Below are 22,466 nucleotides of genomic sequence, written 5' to 3' on the forward strand. Positions count from 1 at the left end.
ATAATAGCTAAACGAGGCAGACGTATTCCGTGGGCAAGACAAAATGCCATTAGGCGAATTGACATGTGCCATTAAGTTGAACGACTCCAAGTTAAGAACTGTGTATAAAACGAGAATCGCAGAATCTATTTACCATTCAATCTGGGTACCTGGGCACACCTTTTCCTGATCCGGTTTTTCCGGTAATCTAGTAAGGTTGTATGCTCGAGATACTGAGCTTGGTATTTGGACTTTTATGAATCGCACCGTAGGCACGCTTAGTGTTTCTTTAGGTTGGTTGATAGCGATGGGCAGATTAAGGTAGCGCTAGACATTTCTAGCCCAAGACTAGAAACGTCTCCGCCCGAACAAGCCAGTTGATCTCCACCAAGCTACTCAAACACTGGGGAGACATTACTCCGTTTGTATCGCCTCCGATATGACGTTCCAACGCACGTTTCAAGCAAAGTCACGTCGTTTTACTGATAATCATGTATTTTTTATGTAAAGCACATTACAATTTGTTATCTAAGAAATGATTCTGTTCCATACTATTTTCTAATTTGTTTAAAATTAACTTGATTATCAACACTAATAATAAAGTAAATATTGTTTGCCAAATTTACATTAAATACGGTTTATTGAGATTAAACGGAAATTCACGTAAAGTTGTGTAAATGATTAATGGTAATATTTAATTAAATACCTAAAATCACATTCTATTAAAATATTTGGTCATATAATTAAATCAAATAAAATCAATTGAACGGTCTATCAATCTAAGAGTTTTGGACTTGACCATAGCATGACAAACGCGAATCATGCGAGTTTAATAGCAGGTTGTGACTCCATTTGTGCAAATAGCGTAAGATATTTCATTTTTCCGATTTTTTCTTTCGACTGCAAAAGTATTCTCTATTTTTTCCATGAGGATATTGGTCGAAATGTACCTAATTTTTTATTTTACCTACCACTTGAAACATTCCCGAAGGCAGTTGTGCTCAAGAAGGTCCAGATGCATATTATTATTAATTATTTGCCAGTCTAAATTTTTGCTCTAATTGATCGTCGAACATTTTCGAGTTGAACTCCCCTGAAAAATTTTCACACTCCGACGAAAGACGTCTTTAGCCAAGATTTACAATTTAATAAAAATAAAACTGAATTTTTAATATACATTTTTATTGAAAAGGTTTATTATAAACAAATAGAATAATAATACAACAAAAACAAGTAATGTTTTTCTTTTCGTGTATAAATATTTCTGAATGCATTTTTAAATTATCGCAGTGAATGCGTATCTTTTTTATATTTGTAATCACTGCTAACAAGAATAAAAGTCATAATCATATTTGTACAATATTATAACACAATCAATGGAAATCATTAATTATTACATTTGGAAATAAAAGATTGTTAAAATAAATAACTAACGTCACTTCAACAATTTCTAAATTGAACTCTCACATTTTTATTATTTTTCAATATCCATATCGGTCCTGAAAATAAAACAAAATAATTAAATTAAAATACATTAATAAGACACGGTGCAATTGAAAGAGGAAGCGGAAGGTAAGGGGAATAAAATAAGACTCTCTCGGGAAATAAAACTAGACGCATTTTTTTCCTTTCCATCGTCTATATGGAGAGCCGGATTTTATCATTTTTTGATATTCCAATCTGTTTCTTAAAAAATAGCTGAAAATTTTCTACAATATCACCTGTATATGCCGTATATTTACAACACCCAGTTTACGAAAAAAATTACAAGGTTAAGACTACGAAAAAGAAAATCGGCAATAGTCTACGGAATAAAAAAACTTCGGGAACATTTAATTTAAATCAAAATAATTGTACAATTAAAACTTTACCTGAATAGAAGACATAACACCATTTGCTAACGAACTTAATTTTCCAGCAACTTTTGTAACTCCTTGCCTTACACTTTCTTTAACATCATCTAAATCAGGTGCTTGGAAATTATTAGCCATTGAATTATTAGATGCAGTTCCTTTAAATTATAAGGGATTTTTGAATTATTATACAAATTATACATTGAAAGTTTATTAATGCCTTCCTTCCTTGCGAAATGACCTACCTTTTGAATCACCAAAATAATCAGCGGACGATATGCTACTTGATCCTTGGAATCTATTTAAGTTTGCTTTACGTTCATAGTCATCAGATCCACTATTAAAGAATTGATCGGATGATATGGCTTTTGCACTACCGAATTTTTTCTGTGCAGCATCATCTGATGGTGACGTTTTATCACTACTATGAGAAGATAATTTTGGAGCTGTTCGTTCTAAACATAAATTAAAAATGTATTTTAGTCATATCTAGAATCATGTCACTTATTTTGAAACTTAAATTACAATGGCCCAGATTGTATAAAAATTGAATCCGTATTAGAAAAGTTATACTAGTTATTATACTAGTTTATAAAATAAAATATAAGTCATGTCCTTCCAATTAATTTTTTATCATTACCACCATTTAGCCTAGAATTTATTCACCTTAAAATAAGCAAACGTTTCGAATTGATCGAGGTTTTTAAATGATCAATTTTTTTTTTTTTTACAAATGTCAAGATAAAAAAAACCCTGTATGTATGATTCATAATAATACGATTTATATAATATCAATTTTGAATGAATGCTCTTCCTCCTTCTTTTGGTGAAGTATCATGGATTTTAGCGATTTTTAAATTTTGTACATCTTTACAAAAAAACACCTATTAGACCCACGCACTGTATCGAAAGTCAACGAAAAGTGTTATGTATTTCAAGATACACAAACACGAGTTATTGGGTTTTGGGATGGCTGGTATAATATTCGGCCTATACGGCCATCATAAAACATTACTTATCATGATGTCAGTCAATTTAACTGGAATAAAAATAAATATTCACAAAACACTTACCAACAACACGAGGTTTTTCTTTTGGCGGTGATGATGATTCTGGCCAGTCAATTATACTACAATTTTCAAAAAGAGAATCTATTTCTTTCGATGATTGAAGTAGATTCTCTATTTCAATTGTGTTTGTTGTATTTCCACCATATTTATTGCCATTTGAAGTAAAACTATTTCTAAAGCAAAAAATACAAAAACCTAGTTTATTTGTTATTATACCCAATTATTTCATTAAGACTTTACTCAAAACAATAATAATTTAAATATATAAAGCATAATTAAAATTCAGTAACTTTCTATAAATTATAGTTACATACTTTCAAATTCACAATTTAACTGAAATTTATAGTTTAGTTTTCGTACCAATTCCAATGTGATCATAACGTATATTATTAGGATACAAACAATTTTTTAATATGAGACACTTTTAATTCTAATTGCAAAGATATCAGATCGGAAAAAGACAGGTACAGTAATTACAAAATTGTAGAGCTGTGCTTAAATGTTAAGAACGACCCAAGTGTATCATGTTAGTTGTATTTAGAGCTAAATTACCATTCGAGTAGTATTTTATAAGTAGAAAAAGTTCATTTTTAAAATTTGTTCATAACTATTCTGTAAACTACGAAAGCTAATAAAAGAAATGTAGACTAAAAAAAATAATTTCTGTATCACTTGTGGTTGGTTACATTTAATGAAAAATATGCGTTTCACACGAAATTTACTATTAACTACGTGTTAAATAATCAAGATTTAGAAAAGAACTAAATGTTATTATATCTATACTTTGTTGTAGTAGCTGAGTAGCTGCATAACCTTAAAGCATTTATTTTTATTTTCAACATATTTCAATATGAACTTAGAAATAAAAGCTTTAAAAACAAACCCTATCTAAGCAATGAGACGGAAATAATAATTTAAAAAAAATCAAAAATGTATTTATCGAATTTGGTTAGGTTGTAAACTTGTAATATATACTGAAAAAAAGAAAGTTAATATTCAGTCAGCTCACTGCCAAATTATGGTCTATTTTTCGGAAACAAACTTCTTAAGAGCTATTAAATAACTCGCAAACTGATGAAATATGAATTTTTTTTGGATACCGTGCTTAAAATTTTACTATTAAATTATTTACGTTTTTACTAAAAGAGTTGACATATAATACTTTTAATAAAAACATTATAGACTTATTCAACCAAATTCACATTTGAATCGTACGTTCTTATCAAATTCTAGATAAATTACGATAAAAAATATACAAATAAAGGTGACGGCACCTCAAGGTGAATAACTAGATCACACGTTTCAACACTTTAAAAATAAATACTCGTACAATTTAAAACACAGCTATATTAAAAATCAATAATATTTTTTATATTTACAAACCAAAGAAAAAAATTTAAAAATAAATGCGAAAAAAAAAAATTAAATAAATTATTAAAAATTTTATTTAAGGTAAAAATTGATAATTTAACTTTTTTTAATTTTTAGAAACTCATCTATAAACCAAATAAGTTAAATTCACTTCTACCAGATTATTAATGGGGGGAAAGATTATGTGGAATAAATTTTATATCGTCAATTTGTAATTTAGAAAGGTAAATTTTATTTGTCTTTAAAAAAAATATAATAAATAATAATGAAATTTTACAAATTGCTTGGTTAGTCATCGTAACATGTTAATAAATTTTATAATTTCACAAAAATATGTATTAAACTATAAATTTTTCAAAAATAGCAACAATGTCAATTTATTATTTTGGATAAGTGTGATTCGTATCATTATTGTCATGTTTTCAGGTGACTGAATAATAATTAAAAATGTAATAAAATCCTCATTTTCAGAATTAAGTGATTATTAATTTTACTTTTCTAATAATTTATATTAAAGGTTACTTTCCATCGATTAAAACTAAATATTTCACAGGATTAAGTGGAATTGAGCGCTTCAAATTTTTTATCAGTAAATATTCTAAAAAACTTAAGCCCGTTTTCATCAGCATCAGATCAATTTAAAAAAATTTTTATTGTGACATTGATAAGGGGTCGTCCATAAATAGGTACTTGCATTAAATAAAGTGAATGTTATCTGTGTGAACCTGAATGGCTTAGATGGCAAACACAATTTCATAAAATTAGCACTAGTAATTTTGTTACTATTGAGCTCAGATCTAACAGGTGGATCTTGAATGCTCAAAATAAATTTGACGTTACACTATGCGCAAACTTTATGTTTACCTTTCAAGAACGAGAAACGTCGTAGAATCAAATGTATTGATCTGTCATATTGTAACATTTTGCAGATCATAGCATCCTGCAAAGCTCTCAACGGGCACGATGATCAAAATACAAACATTTGTGAGTTATGGGTGTTATAATATCAATAATCACTGTGTAAAGGTATATGCGTTTTTCAAAAATAATCCATCAAAAATCACAAATGAATCAACGAAAATTATATAAGTAAGATATTTTAAATATTACTTTTTTGATTATACCAATTTTTATTTTTACATATATTTAATAACCGTATATTAAAATGATGCTGTTAAAAACAGGCCTAGATCTATTAGACAAAATATTTCACCGAAACAAAAACTTTTCAATTAAAAATTATAATTTCTAATTAAAATAAGAGCACAACCATTTTCGTTTATAATAATATTTGGTTAAAATTTAATATTAAATTCTTCTATCATGACCGTATAAAAATAATTAAGTATCTTTACTAACACCAGGTACGCAATAAAAAAATCACGTAAAAATATTTGGTAATTTTACTATAAAAAACTTATAACAAAAAAAAAAGTAAATAAAAATTGAATATAAAATCATGATATTAAAAAGTGAATATATTACCGATTCATACTAAAACTTGAAGAACAATTATAGTCATCAAAAAATCCTTCAGTATCCCTATTCATTAATTTTGATAATGCACTTGGCCCCTTTTCCAGATTTTCTTGTTCAATAGTCTGCATATCGGTTAAGGCAGAATGACTTATGCCACTGCAAAAAAAAAAAAAATTTTAGTAAATAAAAAATTTAAAAAAAAAAAAGTACTTTTCAGGAAGTTATTAAAAGCAGTTGAAATAACCATAGAAGAAGGTAACGGAAGAGTTAAAACATCAAAAAGTCCATCGTTGATTAGAATGTAAGAATAGACAAATAAAGTCATTATTTTATCAATGTACCATTATTTTAAAGCGATACGAGACATTATAAATACAGTCATTGTTCAAAAAGTGCGATACACAAAGAAATAATACAACAATCTTCAGTTCGAAATTTGGGTAAAGATTTATGAATTACACAAAATACATAGGCACAAACGTACAGACATAATAGTTCATTTAAAAATGAGTTATTTCATAGTTGATTGGATAAGTTTAATATTTTAGTATGATAAAAAAATTACAAACCTTCGAGAACCAAATCCCATACCCAATCTTTCAATTTGTTCGGCTTTCTTTGGATCAACCTGTTTTAATTTATCTTGTTGTTTCTTTTGTTGTAAACTAAGATCTTGATATGCAAGTCGCATGGACGCCAACTGTTTTTCTTTTTGTTCAGCTAATTGAATTGTAGCTTGTTCAGCATCGGCAGCAGCTTTTCTTCTATTTACGTCAGCTAATTCTGCTTCGCGTTCAATTTCATCAAAATTAGTTTTCACTTTTGTTGCACCAAAGCCTTTTTTAGCACCCATCTAAAAAAAAAAAAGATTAAGTTTGTGTTTATAAAAAGCTAAATATTTTCCAGTCAATGTTTTTACCCCAGGTTTCCGATTTTGAACTTTACGAACACCAATTGTAGACTTTCTTTCAGTAGGACTTTTCACATCAGACAAATTTACTGAAGGTTCACCAGTAAATTCTAATTTAATTGTTTCTCGAATATTCTGAAATTAAAATTTGTTTTTAAATTAAAATCAATACCTTTGGTTTAGCCTATATTGCTGATTCTTTATTTGGTGTGCTTGTATTAACCCTACTAACGAATATTGGTAGCAGAAATTCTGTTATTAGAACTATTGAATAATTGAATTTTTTTGAAATAGAAGTCAAATAGATTTTGAGAATATCCAAGAAAAAGTAAATAGTATAGAAAAGAGAAATCTCTTTTTCTTTCCATGGGAAAAATTGCAAAAGTTTCATATCTCTGATTTCGATTTAAAAAATTTACTTATTAATGTAAATTTATTTATAAATATAAATTGGACCCAAAAATGTGATGATTCAAAATTGATGCTAGATGTATAGATTCCGAGATGAAACTACAATTTGAACGAATAAAACTTAAGTTTTTTAATGTTGATTTTTAATCTTATAGAATTCTAAATCTAAAAGCAACTAATATTCTTTGCGTCCGGTGTATATTAATTAAATAACAATCAAACAAAATCAATAAATTATTTATGTACACAAATTAAATTCAAGAATGCCAATTCAAAATAATAAAATATAAAACAAACAAACTCATTTTACCTTGTAATCAAATTCTGGGCATATACAATTACTTAATTGTTTCAGTATGATTAAATATCATCGTTACTATAGGCGAACAGTTTATTTTCAAAATATAACTTATTTTGAAGAACCAAAAGAACTAATTTTTGATTGAAATTTTTTTAATACTCTCTTACTTGTAAGGGCTTGTAAGGTTGAGTAGCAATCACCAAAAAAGTAGTTTAAACATAAAATTTCAATTGAACAAACACTGTCGTTGCAGCCGCAATACGTATTTATAATAAATAAATATATTATATTCAAAAATATATTTTTATAATTGAAGCTTTAAAATGAGATAAACCGCTCGTCTATATTATTTATTGGAAATTAAATATTATTCAACTACTTACGAACTAAAAGGTGTTTCTAGGTTTCCGCACACGGAAATGGGGGCCCATATTAAAAATGATTTATCTTTATTTAAAGCTTCTACATATTTGAAGCTAAGGTAGCTTACTTAAGGGTGTTCCCCAAAAATGAATTTTCCTAAGATTATCATGAAAACGTTCAGGATTTGAAGCCTAGAAAAATAAAATACATATCGAAAAATCTTACTTTTCGTCTAATTTCGCTCAAGTTCTTGTACAATTCATAAATTGTAAACCATAATTTTAAATATCTCCATACACTTAATTTTGGGAGAACTCCTTTAAGTAAAAGGCAGCAATAAAATATGTTTTGCAAAAAAAAACGCGATTACTTTTAAACGAAACAATTTACCAGTAATGTGCAAGTCTAAAAAAACTATACGATAATCCGCCTCTACTTACCTCAGATTCTTCAGATGGAGTATTAGATTGAATTTTTGCTTCTGGAAATGATGAACTATGTTGTTCACTAAAAAAGTCAATTTCTTTGTCTTCCTCGGCAGCAACTTCAGTCGATGTATGTAAGAATAGCTAAAATATTTTATATTCAAAATAAATAAAAAAAACACCAAGCATATGCCCACCAATTCTTGCGCAAATTGCATCAAGATAAATAAAAAACATCAAAACAGAGCAAATTAAAAATCACACAGATTTTACATTCATTTATTGTCTAATGAAATGTAGGCCATTTATACATCAATTATTTTTGGGTTTATCTATTTAAATGGCGTATTTAATTTTATAAAAACTGTTAGATTTCAAACATATTTTGTTAAGAAAAATTTTCTTACATGGTTAAACATAGTAATAAGTCATTTAAAAAAATATGTTAAAATAAAATTAGAAATATTTATATTTTACCTCTTTTCCATGTTTTAACATTGCCTGTTGAGCTAAATTACTTAGCTTTTCTCTGTATAGCTGAGCTGCACGTGAGTTGTATTTTTGTTGGGCATCAGTGGTTACACAATTATGTTGACTAAAAAATTGAGTCTGGAAAATAATTAAAATAATATAGTTCTATGAAATAATCTAGGTATAATAAATTAATTGCACAAAAGTACATGGCCAACCAAATATTAGTACCCTCAATTACTTAAAGTTAAAAATATTTAACGTTAACGTCTCCTAGGTATTTCGAACGCCACGAGTTAGATAAAGATACATGTTAAAAATAAGTAGTAAAATAAAAAAGTTTGTTGATTAAGCTAATCAAAAATTATTTCTTAATAACATTAATTTTGGTGCTTAATTGGTAATCCAATAATTATGTTAATAGTGCCATCTGTCATTAAGTAGCTAGCTAATCAATGCATAAATATTGTAGTCTACTAACAATAACAATATTCTATGAGATATTGTTAGGATTGTTTTCTTAGGTGAAATATTTTTTTTTTTCATGAATGAGAAATAACCTTGCAAAGTAAAACATTAAATAATTACAAAATTCTGATTCAGATCGTTAGGAACGTGACCGCGAACATAAGGATTATTTATTAGATCTATTTTTATTTTTGTTAAATTAAATTTTAATACCACGCCTGACGATAAATCTACAAAAATAATTATTTACATAGGGTTTCGTTTAACTTAACAATAGTTCAAACTTAGTACAAATGTCATGTATACAATGTTTCTTGCAGATAATAAAATTGTAACATAATATTCTATTTATCAGACATATTAGGTGGTTGAAAAATACAAATTATTGAATGTGTGTTTTAATGCCAACAAATATATCTGCTGTACAGATATATGTTGCAATTTTATTGCCACCAAGGTACATTCTTGATAAACATACAAGACGTGTCGGTCGTCCAACACATAAAAAATATTATTTTTGAATTGGTTGATCCAGTTGGTTCTAATTTTGCCTTTATAAGGCTGTGACCTGCACATTAATGCCCCTTTTCATTTTAAAAGAACCCAGAAGCATTCATCAGTTACTTTGAAAATTAAGCTTTCTGAGAGTAAAGTCACACATGGTTTTTTTTCAAGATGCGTTTTTTAGTAATACATTGGGTTAAATAGATTTATAAACAGGAGTTTCAATATCAAAGCACTTAGAGGTCCATTTCATAATAGCTCGATGCAATTGTAACAAACGTACGTTTGCTAATAGAGTCAGTCTCAAATATATTGTGTAAATTTGGCTTTAATCAGTTAAATCATCAAGAAGAAGTTACACGATTTCAGGCAGACTCCGTTGGGTTCTTAATTAACATATGGTTCTATTAGGTATTGTGACCTTGACAAGTATAACGTGTTTCGTGTAACAAAAAAATAGCGTGTTAGCAAGTAGCCATGTACTAACTATAAATGTATATGAGAATGAGGTGTCTAAAAATCTTTATGAAAACAATACCCACATATTCTCCCACAATTCTATTCTACTACCTATCGGTCTAAATTTTTTTAAATTAACTTTTCGTAAACAACAACGAAAATCGTAACAAAGTGTAATAAAATGGGAAAAACAATAACATACCGCATTGGCATTACCCCCAAGTTGCATTTGTCTTAATTGCTGCCATGTCCAATTGGTGTCAAGTTGAGTTGAACGCACAAAGGTCAAATGCACACCAAGACCTCGATGCACAGCCGAACAATCGATACATATAAAAACACCATACGTTACACTTGACCATGTTGGATTCTTTGCACTGCAATCGAAGCATACCTACAAAATTTTCCAAATAATTGAAAAATTTTTACTCTTTGTTTTTTATGTCATATGTGATTTACCTTGTTTGCAGCGATCGATCGTAATCTTGTAAACAATGCTTCAATATCTTTTTTACTAGGCCCATCTGCCATGTCTAATAATTAATTTATATTAAACTTTTCGTGGAATTTCAATAGAAGTATTAATTATGGTATTTTCTCTTTGAAATTCGTCACTTTTTATTAAAGTTAAAATTGTGATGTCATATGACAAACTGACGCCACGTTGACAAGTGTAGCCAATTAAAAGAAAAATAAAACAAAATATTCAATATTTTATATTTTGATGAATTTACTTAAAATTTGTTCATAAAATAATTACTAAACACAATTTTTTATAATAATCACTAAATAAATACACCGATATAAAATAATATTTCATTTATTTTCTTCAATCTTTATGGAATATCATTAACCTATCCACTACTGTCTACTAATAAGCTTCATATTCATGAGCGTATCTAGTAGTATTCAAATTATTCTATGATAGCATTACTGAAAAGGGTTCTTGATTCTTGACCTAGTATTCCTATATATTTTGATTCTTTCTTTGGCATCCTGAAATAGGTTAGGTTAGGTTATATTGGCTGTCCACGAAAGACACACTTAGGCTGTAGAGCCAAATTTATTAGGCTAAGAGCCTATACAAATGTTTTTCTATAAAAATATTTCAATTGAGTTTGCTGGAGGCAATTATTGACAATTATCCAAATCATACCCAGCTCGATAATGTTCTACTTTCTACATTTGCAGAGCATCAGTTTTATGAATTCTTATAAAACGAAAGGTGGTGAGACTAAATTTAGGAATACATTCGAGCAAAGGGTTAAACTATTTAGCAGTTATGATATTAGTATTTTTTTGTGCAGTCTATTTTATAATTTAGTTATCAATAAATTTTAAAACAATAATATATGTTTGATTAGCAATACTGATTTAATTTTTGAAACTTTGGCGCTTAATTTTAGAATCCAATAAAAAGCCATGCAATATTTATTAATTAGTCTACGGTCATGATATGCATAATGTTTGAAATTACCTGTCATTAACTTGTCAGATCAAATCCTAAACAAAATTGACACTGTTATGTCAGGTTATGTATATAATAGACATGTGTGTGATTTTTAAAGATAAGCCATGTATTCAAGAATAATCTAAAGATTTAAAAATTAAGAAATTCAAAATGTTAGAAAAGTCTATATTAAGAATTTGTAAACAAACTGTAAAGTCAAATATTTTACGAAAGGTAAATTGAATTGTAGAATTTCCAAAAAAAATTATCTGAAAAGGAAAATTCTTATTTTTTATAGTACAGTACCAAATATTCGATAAAATTAGATGAGCAAGTTTCTCATGCAATTGAAAATAATACATATAAACCTCGAAAACATCCAGGAATTTTTAAATCGAATAATATTTCAGTTCCAGACAATATTGTTACATCAATACATAATGTTTTTCAAGGTATTGTCTTACTATTAGTACGGTAAATAAAATTCTAGAAAATGAGTAAATTATAAATATGCTCATTCATAAGATGAACATTTACCCAACGTTACCCTAAAAAAAAAATGAAAATTGAGAAAGAATTTGTAACCCACCTTTTAACAGCCACCACTCCACCAGTCTCTAAATGAAGGCTTCTTATTTTGAAGTCTTAATTCTCTCTCTATCTCTATATAATTTTAAAGTTTTCGAAGTAATAGGCCCATATTGGAATTCAGAGTCATAATTTTTAATTGCGAGTAACTTTTCTTAGTAACATTTTGCCAACTTATAAAAAAGAAGGGTAGTTTACCAAAAATAAAAATAGTGATATCAAATTTTTGGCTACCCTGTACATTATTAAGAAGTTTTAAATATACCTACATACTTTTCAGAATAAGCAAAACTTCTTATAAAAAATGACTTTTTTTCTTAAAATGCAAAATAAGGAAATTTACAAATATAGTTACCTCTATCCGGGGACACACTATATATATATATAACTTACTTCAAATTTCAGATTATCCGTTAAAAGCAGTATGTGAAGATAGTAAAGCATTAGTTAACTTTTTATATCATCGACATCCACCTGCTGAAGATCGTGAAATAAAAGAAAAACAAAAGGAAATAGAGAATATAATTATAAATAAACATGCAGAAGGGAAAGAATACGATAGAAATGAAAAAAAGAATATTTTATCAAAATATGAACCTAATATTAGGAATTTGTTAAAGACTCAATTACCACAATGGAGTAGTATAAATTATACAACTTACACAGCTTTACAATATCTAGTCAGTCGTGCTGCACCAGAATACGCTGTTTTGGTACGAATATTTCAAGAATTGGATGAACGATATCCTAATTTTAATCCAAGAACATTTTTTGATTTTGGTTCGGGTGTTGGCACTGGTACTTGGGCAGCAAAATTATTATGGGAAAAATCACTTTATGAATACTTTTGTGTTGATATATCGTCATGTATGAATGATTTGGCAGATATTTTATTAAAAAATGGATATGCAAATAAACCATCGACTGTACGGGGCTTATTTCACAGGCAATTTCTACCAGCTTCGAATGTAAATTATATAGTTTTCTAATAATTTTAGATATGAAGATTCAAAATCAAAATTACCAGTCATTTATTACATGTAAACTTTGAGTATTGGTAGCCGATTAAAAAAGCACGACGCAAACGAAATACTTAACGTTATTACTATTATTTTACTTTCGATAATTACTTGTAATGACTGATAATTTTGTTTGTAATCTTCACGTCTATTGTAATTAACAAAGTGTAATTTTTAATAATTATTTAGACCCAATACGATATCGTTTTATCAGCGTATTCATTATTGGAATTACCCTCAAGCAATAACCGTTTTGAAACTGTTTTAAATTTGTGGAATAAAACTAGGAAATTTTTAATTATTGTAGAGCAAGGAAATAGTAGTGGATTTAGGGTAAGTGATAAAAATTAATTTTATTTTATGCGGTAATTTACTACAATAATGGTTTTTATTTAAGGTGACGAATGAAGCACGAGATTTTATTTTAAATTTACCAGATGAAAAGAACACTGCACATGTATTTATGCCCGTAAGTAACAATATTTATTATAATTTTGATCGAAAAGTGTCCTTTTCAATAAATTAAATATTTATACACCTGAGAACTTTATGCTAAGACTAATTTGGGTAGTTAGTACATGACTAAAGAATTAGCCCTGTTTTTTTGGATGATTAAAAAAAGTAACAAAGGTTTGTTCCTCCGATTTAAATAACACTATGAATTATTCTTCGAAGAATTTTATCAAGTTTTTTCCAACCTTTTGATTTAAATTTATTCAAATGTACCTAGTCTAGTATACAACTTATTTACTATATTTAGCTATTAGAGTGGGAGAAGTAGTTGTCTTACACGTCTGCCAAGCTTATTGATGCTCTTTATGATTTAAATAAGAGTAACGAGTTGGTCAACTTGAATTTCGAATAATAGCTTCATTCAGATATTTTGTAAATGCCACTGCCACAAGTGGTCCACAATTAACTTACCTGAAAATAAAATTTTCACCAATAATACAAATAGGACCATATCGTACTGTTTTTTAAAACTCTTATTATATAGAGTAAATATGAAATTTTCTTAGTAAGAATTTAAAAAAAGTAATGTGAAATGATTATTTTCTAACAATAAGACTAAAATTCAATTTCAGTGTCCTCATGATAAGCCATGCCCAAGATTTTTAAACGATAATACTCCATGTAATTTTGAAGTAAGCTATCGTACTTTACCATTACTAGGCAGTTCCGAGTATCATCGAGAACGATATTCTTATGTTGTTTTACAAAAGTGTAAGGTTTCAAAATATCGACATACAATTTAAATGATTATTTATTAATTTTTACCCTATTTTTAGCTCCGAGAAATGAAAACGATGTTTCTTGGCCAAGAATAGTACGCCCTACTTTAGTTAAATCCAAGCATACTATTTGCAGATTGTGTACATCAAAAGGTACATTGGAAGAAGTTATTTTTACAGCTTCCAAACACGGAAAGTAAGTATTTAAATTTAAATTTTAGTATTAGTCTAAGATCTCGACCTTGGCCGAACTAACCTTATCGAGTTTCCTAATGAAATGGATATTTTATTTAAGGTAATGTAAACTTCAACAAAACATGCTACGGTTCCCACATGCTTTTTATTAATGCTTATCTTTTATAAAATATTCATTTCATTAGGAAACTCGATGAAGGTAGTTCGGCCTAAGTCGGTATCTTGTACTATGTAATTTCAAATAAATTTTAATAAAAAAAAAATGTATCTTGTTTTAGGACGTCATATCATTGTGCCAGAGCCAGTAAATGGGGAGATCTTTTACCAATTACTATTGAACCAAAAAGTTGATTATGTGAAAGATTGAATACTTAAAATTTAGCCAACCTCACAATAAGCAATTTGATCAGGCATGCCAAAACTAAGAGCAATTTTCAATTAACTTTCGTAATTATCGTTTAAACTTAAGATTTTAATAAAATGTCTGCGTTTCTGCCCAGTACGTTGTCTTCAGTTGCTGTAGCTAGAGCTGTGTTCTTAAGAGTTGCTAGTTTTACTCATACAGAATAATAATCAAAAATCGTTTCCGAAAATATGGGAAAATTCCTTTAAACTCAAAGCTCAAGTTGCCTAGTGTGAGAAATCAGCTTGAATGTAAATTTTAACTATATTAGTTTAATTTTAATGAATTGTTAGAATTATGAAAATTTATAATTAAAATAAGTTTGTATTTTTTTTGTTTATTAATGTCATTTTCTTTATTTGATTATTTCATGAGATAAAATAACATAAAGTGAGATATCAATTGTTTGGGTTAAATTCATTGTATGGTTTAATTTCGTTAAGATTGATTCCTATGGGTTAAAAATTGTTATATCGGTTGCCTACTTTTAAGCACGATAATTCAAAAGCGGCAAGAGTCAAAAAGAGCTAATATAGAGCCTAGCGGTTATTACCCATATTCTAAAGCTGAAAAATGTATTCGCGTTTGTGTTATCTATCTTTAAAACAAAAAATTTTTAATAATCAATCAACTTTTGTTTAAAAATATTTCCCATAAACTTAACACATTTGCTGCGGTTTGATGATGTGATGAAATTTTTATAAGTTATATGTAATACAGTTTAGATATTCAACTCAAAATGTACAGAATATTTAAATAGTTAAATCTATTATTTGTTATTTTAAAGAGTTAGTAACAGTTGTTGACGTCACATGTCACATCGTAGTTTTTAAATTCACCCCTCGATAACCCGTACTTATCAATAACGGATTTATATAAAAAGGAATTCGTATTTTATCCATTATTTAGACGCGACAGGTGAAGATTCGAATGAACAGTTAAATATAATGCAATTTTAAGAAAATAATGATAAGATAAATAGACGAATTCGATTTTGTACACTAGATTCTTTATTAGTGTATATTCGATAAAACCGATTTGCTAATATTGAAGATTGGGCTACGAAATTATAGTGTTTTACGTCCTTCATATTTAATGATCGCTTACCAGACCACAATTTTGGTTGGCAACATGAAATTTTATATACTGTAGCTAGCTCTAGGATTTAATTGGAATTTTAGTTTGTTGATAAAAAAAAGAGATCCCTTGGGCTCCTCTAAGAATTTTTAGTCCAATACATACTTAAGTATGTAATGGGTAAAAATATCGTTCGTAGAAAAACATTTGGGATCAGTGCAGTAATCATGAAATAGACACTGATACTTTGATGGATCTATTTTTATATTTCTTTTACAAGGATGTATTTTTATAAGTAGGTATCTGTGAACACTGATACTTTAGTTTGCCTAATTCTACCATATGCTTTAGTTGACATTGGTTCAACTAATTGATCTATTGCCATAAATTTTAACTGATAGTCTCTGTAAATCCTCACCCGTGAGCTAAATAAGTGAATTGAAATAGCATATTTTATTAAGAATCAATAATTTATTTTAGTGAAAGATTTTGAATGCACAAAAGTCTACTTTTAAGCTATAGGTAGTAGAAGAAAATTTACAAAATTTTTAAGAAAAAGGCAAAAAATGTTAATTTTTAAAACAAACAACTTTTGTTAGAAAGTTGATTTCTTTAAACTTTATATACTTCTTCAGTCTTCAGCACAAATTATTCAGTTCTTGAGTAGGAAAAGTAAAAATATGATATCTAAACAATTATATAGCTTTACTCGTTATTTTTTTATAAATCTTTTTTACATCACTCCGTTCTTTATTATGTCATTTAAAAGTCAAAACGTCATATGAAATTTTAAGGTTATTTTCGTTAATTTACGTATTGGACCATCATAATCTATTTATTTTGAAATGTTTCATAAAAATTAAATATACAAAATGAATATTATTAAGTCGCAAAACACAATTTTAAGCACGTCTAATATTATTCAGAAGGTAAAATATAAATAAATAAGTAGTTTTAAGCCAAAAGATTTATTTATTCTAAATTTTAGAGCTTATATTCGACACAATCTAAAGCTGTAGAAAAAATTAGAGATCGATTAGCAAATGGCCCAAGTTTTGAAGATTTTGTAACAAAAAGTACGACCGAAATCAATGGCGAATGGAAAAATTATGATGGTAAATTACGTAGAGATAAAGGAGAAAATACAAGGTTACGTTTACCACCGTGGCTTAAGACTACAATCCCTACAGGGAAAAATTTCCATAAAATTAAAGAACAATTACGTGGTCTAAAATTAAGTACTGTTTGTGAAGAAGCAAGGTGTCCCAATATTGGTGAATGTTGGGGTGGTGGTGAACATGGAACGGCAACTGCTACTATTATGGTAAATTTATCCACATTCAAATTTTATAATATTTGCTTGGCACTTGCTTGGTTAGAAGTAGTCTGCTAGAATAATATAATACGGCCTGATGTCTAATTTGCCATATTACACATAAAAGTTTTGATTACGACTATTGTCCAGTCACTGAAATGTATACCTAGACCTTTATTATTTTAATGAAATATGATTTGTTTATAGTTAATGGGTGATACTTGTACCAGAGGATGTCGATTTTGTAGCGTAAAAACATCACGAGCACCACCACCACTAGATGTAAACGAACCAGTAAATACCGCAGAAGCTATTGCGTCATGGGGTCTTAATTACATTGTTCTGACATCAGTTGATCGTGACGGTATATAATTATTATCTATATTCAATATAATATTTAAATTGAGGTCCAAACTTTAAAGGAATATCCCTTGAGTAATTTTAAAATTCCTCTCACACTTTTTGCAAATCTTCAAAAACTGAAAAACCAATATAACTGCAACTCCTTAAGTAAGGTTTTGGAAAAAAGGGTAAGGTACCTTTTCGGCTTTAAAGGACTCAAGGATTATATCCTTAAAGTTTGGGTCTTTATTCTCGTTTCAAACATTTGAATTCCGAGTAAAAAAAAATCTTGATATTTAATAAACGAAAATAAACCCCTTTTGGATTTCTTTTCAATCAAATCTAGTTCATTTTTTGTTAATCTTGTTTATTATTACTTTTGTTTTTAGATATTCCTGATGGGGGAGCATCTCATATTTCTGAAACAGTCAAAACAATAAAAAAGTTGTAAGTTATAAATTTTAGATGGAATGAGTAATTTGCTTGGTAATTGTTTAATAGTTTGAATGATTTTTAGGAATAATTCAATATTGGTTGAATGCCTGGTACCTGATTTTGGTGGAAATGTCGATTCTGTAAAATTGATTGCCAATTGTGGCTTGGATGTATATGCGCATAATATTGAAACTGTCGAAGAATTAACGCCTTTTGTTCGTGATCGGAGAGCAAAATACAGGTAATTGCAAATTTATGCCTAAACATGCTTAACTGATTGCAGTCAATTTTTGCTTTCTAAGAAACTTATATCAAATTTACTTTATAGACAATCCTTAGCTATGCTAAAGGCGGCAAAGGAGGAAAATCCAAATCTAATTACCAAATCATCCATTATGTTAGGTTTAGGTGAATCAGACGAAGAAGTTTTACAGACTCTTAAAGGTATTTCATGTATAATAAACAAATTTTCTGTTAAACTTATAAATTATTTTTCTATTACTAGATTTAAAAGAAGCTGGCGTGGAATGCGTTACACTTGGACAATATATGCAACCAACAAAACGCCATTTGAAAGTGATAGAATACGTTACTCCAGAAAAATTCAAACATTGGGAAGATATGGGAACAGAATTAGGATTTTTGTATACAGCTAGTGGGCCTCTGGTAAGAAGTTCTTATAAAGCTGGAGAATTTTTCATTACAAGTATATTAAAAAATCGACGAAGTTCTGTATAATTTATAGTGTTGTATTTTAAAGTTATAAAATATATAATATATTTTTGTTTGTTTGAAGTGAACGTGTATTTTTTGTGCGAATAAGGTGCGTGTATTTTATGTTCATTTAAGTTTGATGCTGGCATGAGATGTAGTTATGTAATTGTGATACCATTGAGTCTTATAAATTTCGAAAAAATTTTAGGTCGAGAATATTGTTTCGATCAATGGTTGACTTAGTAAGTAAATTAGAACGAATTTTTGTTTAAAAATGAAATAAAAAAAGGAGTTTCTCTCAACAATTCATGCATTTTCCTTTTTATAATTAAGTTAAGGTTAACTTTCTTACCTCAAAATTAGCCCAAGGCTCTAGGAGATTAAATTTGTTTTTGTAACTATAGTAGCAGCCAAAATAGTTGATTTATATTTTTTTATACCATGTATATTTGAAATATATCATGGTATACTAAGTTTAGTCCCAAGTTTGTAACGCTTAAAAATATTGATGCTACGAACAAAATTTTGGTATAGGTGTTCATAAAATCATCTAATTAGTCCATTTTATGAATTGTCGTTTTCTTAAGCGGGTGCCACAAATCATGACATAAGAGTGATAAAATCCAATCCTTCTTAAAAAAGAATAATTTATTGAAAATTTTAGCCACAGTGTAAATTTTGAAGTTCCCCTGTAAGGTTTTCGATGGAATCGGCTAGTATAATGTGGTTAAATGTAAAGAAATTACAAACGTTGTTTTGTTAATGATGTTGGAAATGCGGAGGTATGTATTTAGGTGTAGGTTTAGTAAATTTTACAGGTAACGATTTTTGACATAATTGTAGGTATTAGTATGAATAACGAATTTAGATTTCAAAAATTTTCAGAATAGGTTGAAAATTTAATTTAACAAAAGCATATTGGATTATTTAAAAGGTGGAATTTGGACTAAGGACAACTTACATCATATTTTCTCCCTGCAATTTTCTCCCTACGAGGATGAAGTGTTAAACTACAATTTTATCATTGTTTTAATTTGTAACTCCTCCCACCACATAAGGGCATGTACAGATTTTTAAAACACCCTCCCACCAGAACGCATACGTAATTATGATTGACCCTTAAAGAAATTTTAAATCTTATTAAAAACGATAATTAACGAAAAATAATCAATCTTAATTGTTAACGTCAGATTGACTTTTTACAATTTCCGAAGGAAATTGTAGTTTCAGTTTGATTCAATTTAAGGTTTTTTATAGAAACCCAAATTTTTTTTAGTAGATTTGTTTTCTTTGATTTAAAAAATTAACATTTTTTCCTATACAAATTAGTACACAAATTGAAATCTCATATTTTTAACCAAGGAAAACGATTCTACCAAAAAAAATTATGGGTTTCCATTTAATAAAATGAAGTTGACTCTTATTTGAGCATGATAAGCCCACTTATAAAAATTCTGGATCATACTGTAACATTTAATATGAAATGAATTATTAAATCGTCCGGTGTAAATACAATAAACTTTAATCCGGGGTCATCTAAAATTTATTATACAAATAAATAATAAATAAAATATAATTATAATTACTTTGCTTATCTATTGGCATTATTTTTATTCCATGTTTATTATGATGATTATTTTGAATATTGATAATTTTGGTGGCTTAACGTACAATTTATGGTCATTATCTTTACTATATAATATAAGCAGTCGAAATTGTTCCAGTTAAGTAAATAATAAATATTAACATCGCTTTTGTAATTTCCAAAGTTTATGGGAGGTATCATTTAATTATTTAATTTTCAATAATTTTTTTATAGAATATTTTCAAACCTTTTATACGGGATATGAACTTCGTACCCTAAATATTTTTTGAGAAATCGGGACACTGGGGAGGATATTCTATAATATTGAATGGTCCCACAAGCTTTGCAAACCCTTAAATAATTTGAAATAGGACCCGTTTAAAAAAAAAAGTCGTAGCATAGTTTTTTTCTTGACAAATTGAAATACATTTTGAATTTTTGTAAAAAAAAAAACGGCTGTAACATTTGAATGCAATAGTGCAAAATTACCCAATTTTTTAGAGTAATTTCGATTTTTGGTGTGAAAACAATAAGTTTCTTTCAGAAAGCTAATAATAACTCTGCGCTGTCCCCGATAGTGCTATGTAATAATCATTAAAAACATTGCTAATACTTGATGAATATAATTATAAGTTCTTAATAACATATTTCAATTTATACTTTTTTTCATAAAGTATCATCATAAATAATTAGTATGAACCGACAGATTCAAATGCAAATGCTTCTATTTCATCATGAAAGTAGTTGAAAGATATTAAGTTCTAGTTCATACTTTTCGAAAATCAAAACTACTACAACAAACAGAAGACAAATTTAATAACAAGAAATTTTAGTAAAAATTCATGATAAATTATTGTTAATTAACGTTTTTGTGGACATATGTATGTATATTAGTTATTATATACGTATTTTCCGTAATTTGTATATAAAATTATAGGAAAACTGCTGAGTTTTTGGAAAAATGTTGTTTTGGCCTTGAAAAACTATCATTTTTTGGTCTTTGAACTTTTTTTTCCACCTGTTTTACGATTAAGATAGACTTTTTTGTTAATATCAGATAACTTGAATTTGTCAGCGTTAAATCTTTCCATAATCGAAGGTCACAGTCATAAAGACTGTGTTCCTTTAGCAAAGATTTACAAAAAAAAAAAAAATTAAAGAATCAAAATTATATTATACTACATGAGATTTTAATGAATATTTTTAACACCTTTCATTTGTTTATTTCAATGAACAAAATTATTTTAATAAAATTGGGTGGACTCATTATGCTCATTATTACCATAACCAGTCGATTACGGATTGATGCCATTTAATTAATTGAATGAATGAATGATACTGAGAATTTAACAATAATAAAAATCAAGAATATAAAATATGTACATGTTTGAAATTATTTTATAAGGAAAAATCAATACAACAGCAATAAGGGAAATCAAATAGCTAAAAACATAAGAGCAACAATATACCGGGTGTTAGAAATGTTCCGGAACATCAGCTAAATTTCGAAAATTATAGTTTTAGAAGAAGAGCGGGGAAGGGGGATGAACCTGGATGTCAAGTAAATACCGATTTTGTTATATTTGTAGTTAATTTGCAATGTAGAAAAGTGTTAGAAACAGACAGAAAAATACAATTTAAAATTTCTTATTAATTACAGTAATAATCACGTGTTTTGGAGTACCTATATGTGTTTGTCTATGTCTGTTTTTCTTTAACAATATTTTGGCATCCGAAAATTCCCGAACAAATAATCAGAGCAACTGAAATTTTGTCTAAGATATTCGTGAAGAAATGACAGTGTCTCAGCATTGGATCACTGAGAAAATTTCTGTCATATCTCATGACAGTGGTTGAAATATTTATCGCAGTTCGGTCGAATATTTGACTGATATCATATGTCATGAAGAACCTACAATGTCACGATAGCATGTAGATTGACATAATGATTGTAGAAATAAATAATTGAAATCATTTTGGTATGAATACAATAATTTACTTAAGTAGAAACTTATTGGCTTGACTATAAGAGTTCAAAGCACAGACT

The 22,466-nt window shown here is 28.0% G+C and overlaps 4 protein-coding genes across 6 annotated transcripts in view; 3 read left to right on the forward strand and 1 right to left on the reverse strand.

Moving 5' to 3' along the window:
• The window catches only part of LOC123293776 (phospholipase D2), a 33,003-nt gene extending 20,925 nt beyond the window's left edge, over window positions 1-12,078 (forward strand). Inside the window, exon 16 of the mRNA XM_044874684.1 lies at window positions 12,062-12,078. Within this exon, the coding sequence (XP_044730619.1) occupies window positions 12,062-12,066 (5 nt within the window). The 3' untranslated portion in view covers window positions 12,067-12,078. The remainder of the gene's footprint in view (window positions 1-12,061) is intronic.
• On the reverse strand, window positions 1,267-10,736 carry LOC123293778 (ADP-ribosylation factor GTPase-activating protein 2). 2 transcript variants are annotated; one of them, XM_044874685.1, is made up of 11 exons: window positions 10,524-10,736; window positions 10,267-10,458; window positions 8,640-8,771; window positions 8,178-8,306; window positions 6,672-6,797; window positions 6,322-6,605; window positions 5,759-5,908; window positions 2,906-3,075; window positions 2,078-2,287; window positions 1,851-1,990; window positions 1,268-1,478 (listed from the first exon to the last, which is right to left on the reverse strand). In XM_044874685.1, the coding sequence occupies exons 1-11, from the start codon at window positions 10,593-10,595 to the stop codon at window positions 1,461-1,463; spliced, it is 1,623 nt and encodes a 540-aa protein (XP_044730620.1). In that variant the 5' UTR covers window positions 10,596-10,736; the 3' UTR covers window positions 1,268-1,460. The 2 variants fall into 2 exon arrangements, with proteins under 2 accessions (XP_044730621.1, XP_044730620.1); XM_044874686.1 differs by lacking the exon at window positions 8,178-8,306 and having other exon boundaries at window positions 1,267-1,478.
• On the forward strand, window positions 11,616-15,190 carry LOC123293779 (methyltransferase-like protein 17, mitochondrial). Of its 2 annotated transcripts, XM_044874688.1 has the most exons (9): window positions 11,616-11,748; window positions 11,813-11,966; window positions 12,508-13,070; window positions 13,311-13,454; window positions 13,519-13,590; window positions 14,207-14,345; window positions 14,411-14,549; window positions 14,827-14,903; window positions 15,062-15,190. In XM_044874688.1, exons 1-8 carry the CDS (start codon window positions 11,686-11,688, stop codon window positions 14,897-14,899), a joined length of 1,347 nt encoding a protein of 448 aa, XP_044730623.1. In that variant the 5' UTR covers window positions 11,616-11,685; the 3' UTR covers window positions 14,900-14,903; window positions 15,062-15,190. The 2 variants fall into 2 exon arrangements, with proteins under 2 accessions (XP_044730623.1, XP_044730622.1); XM_044874687.1 differs by lacking the exon at window positions 15,062-15,190 and having other exon boundaries at window positions 14,827-15,054.
• Window positions 15,191-16,799: 1,609 nt separating this feature from the next.
• Window positions 16,800-18,915, forward strand: LOC123292213 (lipoyl synthase, mitochondrial). The gene is made up of 7 exons (XM_044872779.1): window positions 16,800-16,957; window positions 17,017-17,352; window positions 17,551-17,707; window positions 18,075-18,132; window positions 18,203-18,361; window positions 18,449-18,564; window positions 18,626-18,915. The coding sequence occupies exons 1-7, from the start codon at window positions 16,901-16,903 to the stop codon at window positions 18,856-18,858; spliced, it is 1,116 nt and encodes a 371-aa protein (XP_044728714.1). The 5' UTR covers window positions 16,800-16,900; the 3' UTR covers window positions 18,859-18,915.
• Window positions 18,916-22,466: the final 3,551 nt, after the last annotated feature.

This window comes from Chrysoperla carnea, chromosome 2, assembly GCF_905475395.1.
Source record: "Chrysoperla carnea chromosome 2, inChrCarn1.1, whole genome shotgun sequence".
Classification (NCBI taxonomy): Eukaryota; Metazoa; Arthropoda; class Insecta; order Neuroptera; family Chrysopidae; genus Chrysoperla; species Chrysoperla carnea.